Consider the following 13,276-nt stretch of genomic DNA (forward strand, 5'->3'; position numbering starts at 1 on the left):
TCCTCTCTCTGTGTCTCTCATGAATAAAAAACAAACAAACTTAGAGAATCACTTGGATTTTACACATTTTAAATTTCGGTATAATGTGATATTATTAAGTTGGTAGAAAAATGTCACGTACTACATAAGGAAGCTAAAAAAGGGAATAATTAATTGTAAAGTTTTTAATATCATCTCATATTTACGGAACATATAAACAGATGTAGGTTCTACTATTGCCAGAAATTGAATAGAAGACAGAATTAGTTGCCCAACCAGAACTTGTATATATGAATCGTATGCATATAATATTACATTTGGTCATCACAAAAAGACCAGCTGGTAGCTAAATGAAACTTTCATACAGAATTTGGGAAATTAATTTGCTTGATTTGTGCTTTACTCTTCATCTCATAAGATAGACTGTTAATTGATTTCTACCATCCTCCAGGGTCTGAATATCACATAAAAAGAAAACATCTTGGCTGAAAGTCACCACCTTCTAAGAAAATTGCTGATAACCTCTCAGAATTGAAAACAAATTAAATCATACTAATTACAAATGGCATATACATATATGGACATGCTATATATTATTACAAAGACTCACAACAAATTATTATGAGTGACTCTACCAGACAATAATTGGACTACACATCCTTAAGTGTAGGCATTAAACATAAGGATAAAAATAACTGCAAAGAAATCTTAATCTTTATTTAATAATTGTCAGACAACATTAGTAATTATGTTAATTTTGTTTGGAATCAAGATTTTAAATATAAGAAGGAAATTATGAAATAAAAATGTTTTAACTAGGAACTATAATGTTAGAACTGAATTAGAAATATCAATATGAACACGTTTTTTAAAAAAGTATGTTTTCTAATTCCATGAGCTAAAATGAGCTAGGGTCAAGGGCCTAAGAGAATGAACCTAATGTGTAAACTTTACTATTATGATTTCTAATCCTGTATCTCCAGGATACCCTGGAGAAATGGCTGATTCTGGGGTACCTGGGTGGCTCAGAGGCCAGAGGCTTATTATGCTCAGTCATGATCTCAGGGTCCCAGGATGGAGCCCCACTTTGGGCTCCCTGATCTGCAGGAAGCATGAATCTCCCTCTCCCTCTGCCTGGCACTCTCCCTATTTATGCTCTTTCTCTGTCAAATAAATAAATAAAATCATAAAAAAAAAAGAAAAGGAAAGGAAAGGAAAGGAAAGGAAAGGAAAGAAAAGAAAAGAAAAGAAAAGAAAAGAAAAGAAAAGAAAAGAAAAGAAAAGAAAGAAAAAGAAAAGAAAAAAGAAATGGCTGATTCCATGTCTAGGGTATGGTGGGTTAAAAGCCTGGGTCAATTTGTTGTATCAGTAGATGAGAAATAATACAGATTAATGAGACTGTGTCAAAAGAACACAAGTGTCTTAATACCCAGGGGTGCATTAATTTGAGCAATAAGAGACAATGAGTGTTACATTTGGTTAAATCACACTGAATGTCTGAAAAGCCATGAGTCCATACTGATATACAAGAAAAAATTGGCATACAGCTGAATAAAGGTGGTGAATTTAATAGCCTATATTACTTCTGAATCCTTTATTCCAATATGATGTTATTTTGATTCATTTACTTTATCAGTGAAAAAATATAGAACTCAGTAAATATTAAAAACATAATTAAAAAGTGTTTTCTGGTTTAAAGGAGGATGCCAATATAATGATCCCAATAAGGTGTAACTGTATGTTGAACAAAGATATTCAAGATCACCAAATTTCAATCAAATATCATTTCAAGTATCCATAAGCATTTTATGGTCTTAAGAATATGGAAAAATTGCAAGATACCATTAAACTCAAAGATCTTTAAAACTGATTTGAAAGGCATTTGCTAAGGTCTTAATATCCTGTTAAGTTGAAAGGTAGAGAAATTAGAAGTTAAACACTACAGAAGTAAAAATATACTTAAGAGCCGAAATACAAAATCCAAGTAAACAGCCCAGGTAAGAGCCACCAACCTCTGTGAATGCACAGAAGAAGCAGGTAGCGTGTGCAGATAACACCCAGAGACATGATCCACGCAATCCACAGCATTACTGTCTGGCAAGCGGGAACCTGTGTGTATTTCAGATTTTAGACACTTGTAACATGTGGGAGAATTTGGCCTATTAGAGTGATGGCCTGTATCTCTAATTTAAAATGTATAATTCAATAATTTGTTTAGATTGGTGATTCTAAATTAAGATATGACTATGTACAATATTCAACCTACTATAAAAAAAAGCTTGAGATTCGTCACATTCATTGTTTAATTCAGTAAACTTATTAAGTATTTAATATTCAGGATAGATTAGGGAGAACTTAGTGACAGCTTAGCATATATTAAATAAAGCCAGTGAACTTTTGCCACTGGCCCAAATTATAAGAGGCTGTATCATAATCAACCCCTATCTGTTTCAAGAAAGCAATTTTATTAACAAAAAAACATGCGAGCTGATAAATACGACTATTGGCCAAAGTCATGTATATGAATGGAAATATACGTAAAGTAAAATTAAGGCTGCCTGGGTGGCTGAATAGGTTAAGCTACGCCTTGGGCTCAGGTCCTGATCCCAGGGTCCGGGGATGGAGCCCCGCCTCAGGCTCAGCGGTGGTCTGGTTCTCCTTCCTCCGCCTTCAAAGGGTTCCTTTCGTTTGTCTGAGCTTTAAGCCCCCACAAAACCTGGATCTGCCCCTGAGCATATTATCTTAGAAAAACCAAAGTAGCTCTCCATGCTTCTGTACTGACATGGGAACATACGTAATTCTTGCTGACCATAAAATTCAAACTCCATAATATTAATAATAATTCCACTTAAGTAAAAAAAAAAATTAAAGTTTTTCAACTTCATAGTCTTTATTTTTAGCAAAGCACGTCTTCACTTATTATTTTAGCTCCAAAAAAAAAAAAAAAGCAAAAGTTTATTTTCGACTTCGACTCATGCTTGCAAACAGCAGCAATACAACCCTTCAAGGACCCCAGGGCGCCCGTTCCCTCGCATTCGGGCTTTCTGGGATCCGGCTGCAGCCGGAGACCCCGGGAAGCCCGGTCCCTCGGCGCGCACGCGCAGACGCGGCCCGAGCCGTGCGACGTGGTCGTCGTCGGTACGAGCCGGAGTTGCGCGGCCTTTTAAAAACGTCTCCCGGAAGGCTACGTGATGACTGAGCGCGAACGAAGAGGCAGTTGTGTGCGCGCAGAAGGGCACGGACACGCGGCAGCGGGCGCACGCCGACCCCGGCGCAGGCCGCCTCGGCCGGGACCGCCGGCCCACGTGCTTCCCCGCACCCGGGAGGCCGCGCGCCCACTCCAGGGCCGGGAGGCCTCGGGGCAGCTCGCCCAGGCGTCGTGGTGCCCGCCGCCTGCGCACGGGCCGCGGGGCCGGCGCCCTCCCGAGCCCCGGAGCCCGAGGAAAGCCTCGCGCGAGCCGCGCTCCTCCCTGCCTCCCGCTGAAGTGGGATTCAGCGCGCTCTTCACTCTGTCCGCCGTCACGGTTACTTGCCCGATACCCACGGAGCTCCTCACAGAAGTGCTGCCAGGCGGAGGGAAAACGGAAAGCCTTTAAGAACCCGAGCGCCTCTGCCCCCTGCCCCTCACCGGGGGCGCCCAGTCTGTTTCATTTGCACTTCTAGGAGAGACAGTGCCTACCCTGTTATTAACGGATATTCTTTGCCTTTATTTGCTATGACAAGATTATTGCATTTGATCAGATAAACGTTGACCCTCTGCATTTCTAGTATGTGACAGTAAGGCAATATACTCTTGACATATGTGACCTCAAATAAGATCTAAGTTGGGAAAGCCAGTCAAACCTCAGATCGGTTTAGTTTAAGTAATGAGTTACTTCAGCCCTAGCAGGGTACGCTTTTTTTTTTTTTTTAAGATTTTCTATTTATTTATTCATAGAGACAGAGAGAGAGAGGCAGAGGGAGAAGCAGGCTCCACGCAACAAGCCTGATGTGGGACTCGATCCCAGGTCTCCAGGATCACACCCCGGGCTGCAGGCGGCGCTAAACCGCTGCGCCACCGGGGCTGCCCAGCAGGGTACGCTTTAACACCGTCTTAACAAATCTGTTTCTTACAGCGTGAGCCCATATACACTTTATGAGTTTCATAAATGATAATTAGCAATTAGGTATTACTTATCATGTCCGGATCTAAGTATTTGCTGTGAATACTGACAGCAGTCCTCAGGCAGATTTTCCTCATCTTACAGATAAGGAAACTGAAGGATAGTAAGAAACCCAGGCAATCTGGCCCCAGAGGCTGTTTTAAAATAGATATTCAATGAAATACTCTTGAGCAGATTGGCAGATGGTAGATATAATGAACTTGAGGCTTGTGAATGTAGAGTACCACATTTTCATTAATACCTTGTATCTTATATAAGTAATAAAATCAACCTTTGTAGAATGAATTACCTATGCTCTTAGCTTAAAAATAAAGATTACATAACAAGTCACATCATTTTGCAAAGAAGGTTATGACACTTTTTCTATCAATATAGCATTCCTAATACCATAAAAGTTCCGGAGACCTAAATTATAATGCCAACTATGTGATGACTATTAAATAAATTTTGTAATAGACTTACTGTAGAATATAATTTTATTACTTTCTTATTTTACTCTCTTCACTGTCATTCTTTTATATTTTGGTTTTGATTCAACTGCCTTTCTACTAATATATTTTATAATATACATTTTTAGACTTTTTTTTATTTGTACAGGGCTCCCGAACTTTTATTCCAAAATTAAAAAGTTTATTATTATCCTAATTTCTTAACTGAGAAAAAAAAAACAAGGCTCAAACAGATTAAATATTACACACAATATCTAAGGCAGATGGGTAGTAAAGACTAGAAATCCTACCCTAGGGCCCAACAGACTTCAAATGGTTTATGTAAATGGCTTGTGTTTATTCACATATCTTCTCAGAATCAATATATCTCAGAAACAGACCTCTTTTATAAGAATGTGGTTAAACATCACCTACATGCTAAGTACAATAAGTTAAAACAGAATTTTACCATTCAATTTTTTAAAAACATGGATCCTAACACCTTCCTATGTTTTTTAATCAACAGGTTAGTATTATTGGTCTTTTCCTCAAAGATATGGAATGCAAATTAGTGGGAGGTGGGGAGTTTGTTGTTATAAAAACTAGAAAGAAAGAACTTATGGTTGAGTAGCAAGACTCATTTATTTTTAACATCTGGGTTTCCACATTATATATAGGCAGTGGTGATTCTGTGCCATTTTTATTCGGATTTTTCCTCTTCTAGGATTCTCTCATATTTGTTATTATTTGAAGCTCTGATTGTGGTTCTGAATCTGAATTTTTTTTTCTCCCCCAACTCTGTTTCAAAACTTCTGTAACTCATTTGCCGTGAAGTCTAAGATCTCTCTTGCAAGTGAGCTTACTGGGTGGGCCAAACTGCCATGGAACAGGACTGTTAGGAAGTCGATATGTTGCTAAGAAATCTTGCTAATTTGCTATATGAGCTGAATGGAGTGTCAGAGAATTTTCCTTTCCCCTGATGACCTTAGGAGGTGTATGTTTTGACCTGTATTAGTGATTGTATTTGGATCAATTACTTTAAGGTTACAATTTTTTATCCATATATGAATGTTGCACCTAATTATCCCCATAATCGGCTAAACAAATGTCAGCTGTTCGTATTTCAAATATTTCTGCCAATAACTGCTGGAAGTGATTTAATGCAGCTGGAGAATAACACTGACAATCATTATAGCCTGCAAAATGTGAAATAATTTCATCACACTATATAGTCTCTTTAGTCTGAACACTGATCATGTTCAGTGGATGACACTTAAAAAAAAAAAGCTGTTTTTTTATAATTAAGGAAATAATGGAAAAAGGGGGTGAGTCCACAGGCAGCTCACTGCTGTTTATCTGGCTAACTCTTCTGGGTGGAGAGCTTATTTTTATAAAAAGTCACTTTAAGTGTTGAAGGGAAATATTTTCATCTAAAAAGGATTGTACTTCATTCAGACTGCTTCCGCTCCTCTGATAAAAACCCTTGTGAGTAACAGCACAGACACAGCTCATTTGGAGAAAATGAAGGAAGAGGAGAAAAGCGCAGGGCGGAGCAAAGGAGTAGTCAGAGATGCTTCCAAACTCGTGGGACCCTCTTCTTTTGGTTTACCTGAGCCACTTTGGGGTCCACTTTGAAAGTGCCATGCCCTCACCACTTTCCCGGCACAGTTACCTCCCCAGTGAGTTTTCTCCCTTGGTGGACTCGCGGCCCTGCAGCAGCCCTTCCGAGCTCCCAAGTAAAGCAGGGAAGCTCTTCCTGGGTGGCACTCCTCCCAGGGCTCCAAGGCTACCACGTCGGCTGGCCTGGTGCTCCATCGACTGGGAACAGGTGTGCTTCCTGCAGAGGCTGGGAGCTGGCGGGTTTGGCTCCGTGTACAAGGCGACTTACCATGGTGTTCTGGTGGCCATAAAACAAGTGAACAAGTGCACCAAGAACCGACTGGCATCCCAGCGCAGTTTCTGGGCTGAGCTCAACATCGCAAGGCTTCGCCATGATAACATCGTGCAGGTCGTGGCTGCAAGCACACGCACACCTGCGGGATTTAACAGCCTAGGCACCATAATCATGGAGTTTGGTGGCAATGTCACCTTACACCAAGTCATATACGGTGCCACGAGCTGCTCTGAGAAGGATGTGCAGCCTCACTGCTGTGCCGGAGAGCAATTAAATCTGGGAAAGTGTCTGAAGTATTCCCTAGATATTGTGAAAGGCCTGCTTTTCCTTCACTCACAAAACATTGTACACTTGGACCTGAAGCCGGCTAACATTCTGATCAGTGAGCAGGATGTCTGCAAAATTGGGGACTTCGGTTGCTCAGAGAAGCTGGAAGACGTGCTGTGCTTCCAGGCTCCTCCCTACCCCCTGGGGGGCACCTACACCCACCGAGCTCCAGAGCTCCTGAAAGGAGAGATGATAACGCCAAAAGCTGACATCTACTCCTTTGCCATCACTCTTTGGCAAATGGCTACCAAGGAGGTGCCCTACTCAGGGGAGCGGCAGTACGTGCTCTACGCTGTGGTGGCCTATAATCTTCGTCCATCTCTGTCAGCAGCTGTCTTCACTGACTCCATCTCTGGGAAAAGACTTGAGAAGATCATCCAGTGCTGCTGGAGGGCCAGCACTCTACAGCGGCCAAGTGCAGAACTCCTCCTGGTTGACCTTAACTCTTTAAGAGCTGAATTTGACTGACTCCATCCTGTACCATCAAGATAAGCTTTGCCTGTGTTTCTATTCATTTTTAAAGAAGTGACCATGTAGAAAAAAAACATATTTGCAGAACGGATTTTTAGAAAATAAAGTTATTTAAAACCCCTTTTGGTCTCAGATGCTCTTTCTAAGACAAATAGCACAGCTACAAGTTTGGTAGTCAGCTGAATATTGTTAGTAACTAAACCTATTCCCTTATAGAGATATGCTTTGTTTTCATTGCAAGTGTGCTTAGTGCTATAGTTCTCTAGTATTGTACTTATTCAAATTTGCTATTGATGGAGCCAGCCTGTCCAAAATAGAACTGCGCTGTAAAGTGCCAAAATGTTCTATAAATTCAAATAATATGCTCTGTAACTCCTACCTAAATTTAAAGTATTAACATTTTACTTGCTCCCACACCAAACAAGTAAAAACTTTTGAAAGATACTAATTTTTTCCTGCTCCTCCCCCCAAAACTTCTCATTTGTAATGACCTTCACACATAAAATTCACCAACTGAGGCAAATCTATTTTTAAAGGAATAATATCTCAAATGATTTCTTATGATATTTTGAACTTGTACATGCCATGAGTAGAAACATTGTGCTAATATTCTTCCAAACTGGATCTCTTTTATCTATTTTTTGGACTCAGAAGTAGATGATAAAGCAAAGACTTACATTACATGAGGGAAAAATGATGATCCCGAGGGACAGTAAAATTTAACATTTGGATGGAAGAGACCAGACAAGTAAAACCAGACTGCCCATTCTAGAAAATCAAGACAATGGTTGCCAGTACCTAAGATTTAAGAGAATGAAGTGACTGAGTTTTGTCATTAGGACCACTTTGACTTCCATTTAGCAACAGTAGTTTCTGTGAATGGGGAGGGTAAGGCCATTGCAATGGACCAGACAAGTATGGCAAGGACTTGATGTAGAACCTGTACTTGGGCTGTAGAGGATAAATGGAGGTAGCAGAAACTTTGAAAAGGGATAAGATATATGTTTTTTGATTTGGGGTTTGGTTTAGTTGTCTTAAGATGAAGAAACTGAGTTTATTTGTAAATGAAGCAAGAAAAGACAAAGATAATTGATAAAATTTAAAAGTTATAAAATGAAAAGTAGTACCTAGGGAAAGACTAGAGCTTGGAGAGAAAGAGCAAGTGAGCAAAGGAGGGTGGGACAACTGCCATTGAAGATAAGTTTTTACATAAGAAAAAGAGACACTGGGGAGATTCACATCTGTGAATTTCTATTTTGTTCCATTAAGAGTGACTAAGAGTAGGAGGTCTACAAGGAGATCATGGTTTGGAACTGTTATTGAGGGAAGCAAAAGGGAGCTGTCCATGACTACATAAAATATTGGTTCAGTGTTGCTAGCTCTGTCCATGTAGCTTAGAGAACAAAACACCCATATACCAATGAATAATTTCCTCCTCTGTTCATTGTAGCAACAGGAGTTCATGTTGGAAAGTTTAAAATACAATAGCTCAAAAACAAAATTACAAATCAGTTTGTTCCACCAAGTGTGCTAAAATTCTAAGTATGCTGAATATCTCATTAACAGACTGTGAGCTGCATGAGAATCCCCTATTAAAAGCATTAAGGCCCGGAATTCACTTCCAGAATGAACACGGCTGCAGCTTAGATTCAAATATCTTTCCTTCTCCTGGAAACCAAAGAGGGAGGTGCTTTGTAAACTCCACAATCAGTGACACTAGGAGACACAGAAAATGTACAGATGCCGAAATGAATGCAGTGAGGCCAGATGACTGGACAGAGCCCATAGGAAAAAAGTGCAGGGAACAGCGGGGAATAGTTCAGGGGAGGACCTATCAGTGGCAGTGAAAGTCCTGGCAAACACAGATGTCCTAATGAGCAGATACACACTCAAGTGCAAAAGGTGAGGAAAGAACTGCAGACAGGGCTGAGGTCAAACTGAGCTGAGCTTACAGGAATTGATAGAGAAAGAAGGAAGAGAATGTGTTGAGGAGGGTCTAGCCACGGCAGAGCTCAGAAAAGTGGAAGCAAAAATCCCCTTCTGCCCATGAGAGGGTCATTCTGGGGGTGGGATCAGGCAATATAAGACAGGACAGGAGCCTCCTAAGCCTGGTTTGTTTGGAGAGAGAAAAAGGTGAGGTTGCCTGGAGAAACCCACAGAAATGCTATACTTGAAGGAAACAAATACGGTCTTTGGGGTCACAGAGAAAGGAAGTCTTTGAGCTGTGGGAAGACTGCTCTGATGGGAGGCAGAGTAAGCATGAAGACTGCTTCACCCATAATATTAACAGTCATAGGAAATTAGACGAACTAGACGAACCAAGTCAGAGGTAAAGGCATATTCAACAGTACAATGTATTAAATATATACTATTAACTTAAATTGGGGCAGAGAAGGAGAGAGGGAAACGGATATAAGCTGTCAATGTTATTATTTTCACAGAAATAAGCTTACAGATATCATCTAGGATTAAAGAAATTATATACAGTTAAATAATTGAACAAAAATATAATAAACACTCTTCCTCAAAATCAGAACCACCAAAACAATACACAAAGGAGAAAAGAACCAAGCACAGAATGCAAGACAGCAACGTAAACTATAGAAACAAAATAACATAAAATGTGAGAATTAAGATCAAACTTATCTGTCATTATCAATAAACGTAAGTGGCTTAATTCACCCATTAAAAGAAAATCTTTGTAAGACATAGTTCTTTGTTAAAAGCACAGACAAAAATATACCAACTAAGTGCAAACCAAAAATAGAAGCCACAATTTTATGATAAGAGAAAATGGAATTGAAGCCAAAGGATACTGAACAATGTCAAAGAATATAACTCACATGAAAGAAACAAAAGTTAGAAATGACTGTGAACCCAAAAACACAGTAACAATTTTCATGGACCAGAAATAACAAGCAGTATAAGAACAAATTGAAACACTATCCATAGGAGACTAACAGATTAGATGGGCACAAAATAAGGTATGATGTAGAAGACATTGACAAAATTAATAGACTACATCTACTTGTAACACATTCAAGACTGTAAAAAATAAATATAGCTTCTTTTCAAGTACCTGTGGAAAACTGATCTATACCATGAAGAAAACCTTAAATTCCCAAACCTAAAAAATAGTAAAGAGATATAAATTTGAAATTTTAACAAAATTTAAAAAGCTCCTTTTTCTAGAAATTTTATGACTTTGAAGTAACCGTGTATCAAAAGAAATGCTAGTCAAAATTGCAAGAACTCCAGAGAGCAAACAATAATGAAAGCACATATATTAGAACACAAAGGAAAACAATACAAAGAAAATTTGTAGTCTCAAGTAGTTATAACAACTAGAAGAATATATAATATTTTAGGAAACTATAATTTACAGAATCTGGCACCAATGAAGATAGAAAATCTAAACAGGCCAATTTCTACAGAATAAAGAAGGTTGTCCAATCCTTCCCCCTCCCACCCTATGAGGCATAAGACACAAAGTTCCACTGACTTCTGGCAAACCTTAAGGACTAGGTAATCTCAGTGCTACTTAAATTAGAAGAAAAACTTCTAAAAGTTTTTCTAAAAAAAATTCTAAAAGTTTTTCTTAAAAAAATACTTTTTGAGAATAACACATTGAAGCCTGATGAAGACTGCTTTAAAAAGAAACTACAGACTAGCCTTATTTATAACTATCAGTGTAGAGGTTCTAAATAAAACATCAGCAAGCAGAATCCAATACCCATCTATCTATGTATCTATGTATCCATCCATCCATCCATCCATCCATCCATCCACCCATCCATCCATCCATCCATCTATTTATTAGAGAGGGAGAGAGGCAGGGAGAGGCAGAGGGAAAAGGAAAGAGAAAATCTTATGCAGGCTCCACACCTAGCACAGAGCCTGATATGGAGCTCAATCTCACAATCCTGAGATAATGACCTGAGTCAAAATCAAGAGTGGACACTTAACCTGTTGAGCCACCAAGGTGCCCCACCAAGAGTTAATTTTAAAAATCATTCACAAATGGATGGTCAGCAAACACGAATGATAAATAAATGTGGATTTATCCCAAGATGCAAGGATGGTTCAAGATTTAAAAACCTATTAATTCATCATATTAATTTGTCAAAAGAAAAAATAAGAATATATACTAAGAATATATTTGATAAAATTAGATATTCATTCCCAATTCTTAAAAAGAGGCTAAAAAAAGAAACCTTAATATTTTTTAAAACATTCTACATACCAATATCAATTTCTTAGTTTTTATAAATGTATCATGTTTATATGTTAACATTAAGGGAAGCTGGGTGAAAGGCATACAAGAATTATCTGTACTATCTTTGCAACTTTTCTACATATCTAAAATTTTTTCAAAATAAAAAGTTAAACATCGTAAATTGCACACATTTCAACCCATTAATAGCCACCATCTCAATAGGTAGTCACTGGAGACATTCCCACTAAAACCAAGCATAACCTAAGTAGTACACTACTGTCCTACTACTTAACACTTTGTCAATGAAATTAGAAAAAAAGCAGGAAATTTAGGGTCTAATAATTGGAAAAACAGGAAAAACTAACTGTTTACAGATTCCATTTTCAGGATGTATAACTGAAAATAAAAAGAATAGAAAAACTAATGAGTAATGAAAAGACTATGTAAAGTAGCACTATATAAAATTAACATGAGGCATATGAACTATATTTCAATAATAAAATTAATATGAGTCAATAGACTTCAAATATGTAAACAATTTTTTAAAATCCTGAATTTATAAAATAGGATTCCTTTTACAATAGCAATGAAAAAAAGAAAATATTCTCCCTCACACATCCATGACCTGCTGGGTTGGTGATACTATGGCCAGAAGATGGGATATTTGGCCAGTGTGGGCAGAATATTAGCTGTATACATGGGGGTTGAAGCAGTAAATATATTGAAGATAATGGGAATCATGTCTTGCAAATGTTGGAGAAGGGGCTAGAGTACAGAATGAAGGAAATCTATAATAAATTATATTCTGTTGGATTAAAGTAGGAGGTATCAGTGTGAACTCAGTTTTTAACAGAGACAGATGGCTAGAGAGATACAGGTATGTATATATGCACATATATGTATTTCCTAGGTCTATCCTCTGAGAGGGTCTGTTTTGAAGCAGACTTTAGCATCAGATTTTAGTTTGTGAATTCTGAATTTTTAGTTACTAAATTCTTAATTATTCAAGAGAGAAGGAAGCCAGGGAGGGCTTCTTAGAGAAATGACTGATTCCCAAGCAGGGAAAACTTAAAATAGACCCAAAACACCATCTGCCCCAAATTAAGAAAGTACTCTAGGAATGAGAGGGACATGTCAAAAGGACACAGGATAGATAGGTCTCCACTGGCCAAACCTAAGACTATTTGAGCATTAAAATGGATGACTGGCAAAATTTGAATAGAGTCTCTATATTAGATGATAGTATTATATCAATTTCTTGATTTTCCATAGTTATACCGCAGCTATGTTGCAGCATGTCCTTTAGAAAATACTCATTGAAATACTAAAAGGGCAATGAGTTGTCAATGTCTGTAACTTACTCTCAATTGGTTCAAAATTAAAAATAATTATAAATATATATAAAGACAATGATAAGGTAAATGTGGTCAAATTTAACTATTAGAATCTTTGTTGATTAAAAAAATCTTTGTTGATGAGAATTTGGGGGACTTTTGTGTCATTCTTGCAACTCTTCTGTACGTTTAGAATTATTTCAAAATAAAACAAATAAAATAAAAAGAAAACAGGTAGGTATAAGCTTAGTAAAAACGTGCAAAATCTTTATGGGGAAGACTTTAAAAAGTACTTACAAAGCATCAAACAAAATGAAGACCTACTATGAAGGTGACTATTCTTCCTAAATTAATTAATAACTAAAATGATTCCAATTTTCAGTATATGTGTGTGTATATCTCCAACTGAAAATCAGACAAGCTGACTCTAAAATTTATATGGAAAAAAAAGAGTCAGAAAATTC

The 13,276-nt window shown here is 37.9% G+C and overlaps 2 protein-coding genes across 2 annotated transcripts in view; one reads left to right on the plus strand and one right to left on the minus strand.

Annotated features, from left to right (window-relative positions):
- Positions 1-3,014: 3,014 nt before the first annotated feature.
- The window catches only part of LOC129505250 (uncharacterized), a 28,972-nt gene continuing 18,710 nt past the window's right edge, over positions 3,015-13,276 (minus strand). The window contains exon 3 of the mRNA XM_055318201.1: positions 3,015-3,542. Within this exon, the coding sequence (XP_055174176.1) occupies positions 3,164-3,542 (379 nt within the window). The 3' untranslated portion in view covers positions 3,015-3,163. The remainder of the gene's footprint in view (positions 3,543-13,276) is intronic.
- MOS (MOS proto-oncogene, serine/threonine kinase) lies at positions 6,136-7,329 on the plus strand. Its single transcript, XM_055318400.1, has one exon. The coding sequence runs from the start codon at positions 6,141-6,143 to the stop codon at positions 7,257-7,259; it is 1,119 nt and encodes a 372-aa protein (XP_055174375.1). The 5' UTR covers positions 6,136-6,140; the 3' UTR covers positions 7,260-7,329.

Source organism: Nyctereutes procyonoides, unplaced genomic scaffold (genome assembly GCF_905146905.1).
Source record: "Nyctereutes procyonoides isolate TBG_1078 unplaced genomic scaffold, NYPRO_anot_genome, whole genome shotgun sequence".
Classification (NCBI taxonomy): Eukaryota; Metazoa; Chordata; class Mammalia; order Carnivora; family Canidae; genus Nyctereutes; species Nyctereutes procyonoides.

Bases quoted from the DNA above. Each gene is read 5' to 3' on its own strand.
- MOS (XM_055318400.1), top strand. From the start codon at position 6,141: ATGCTTCCAAACTCGTGGGACCCTCTTCTTTTGGTTTACCTGAGCCAC.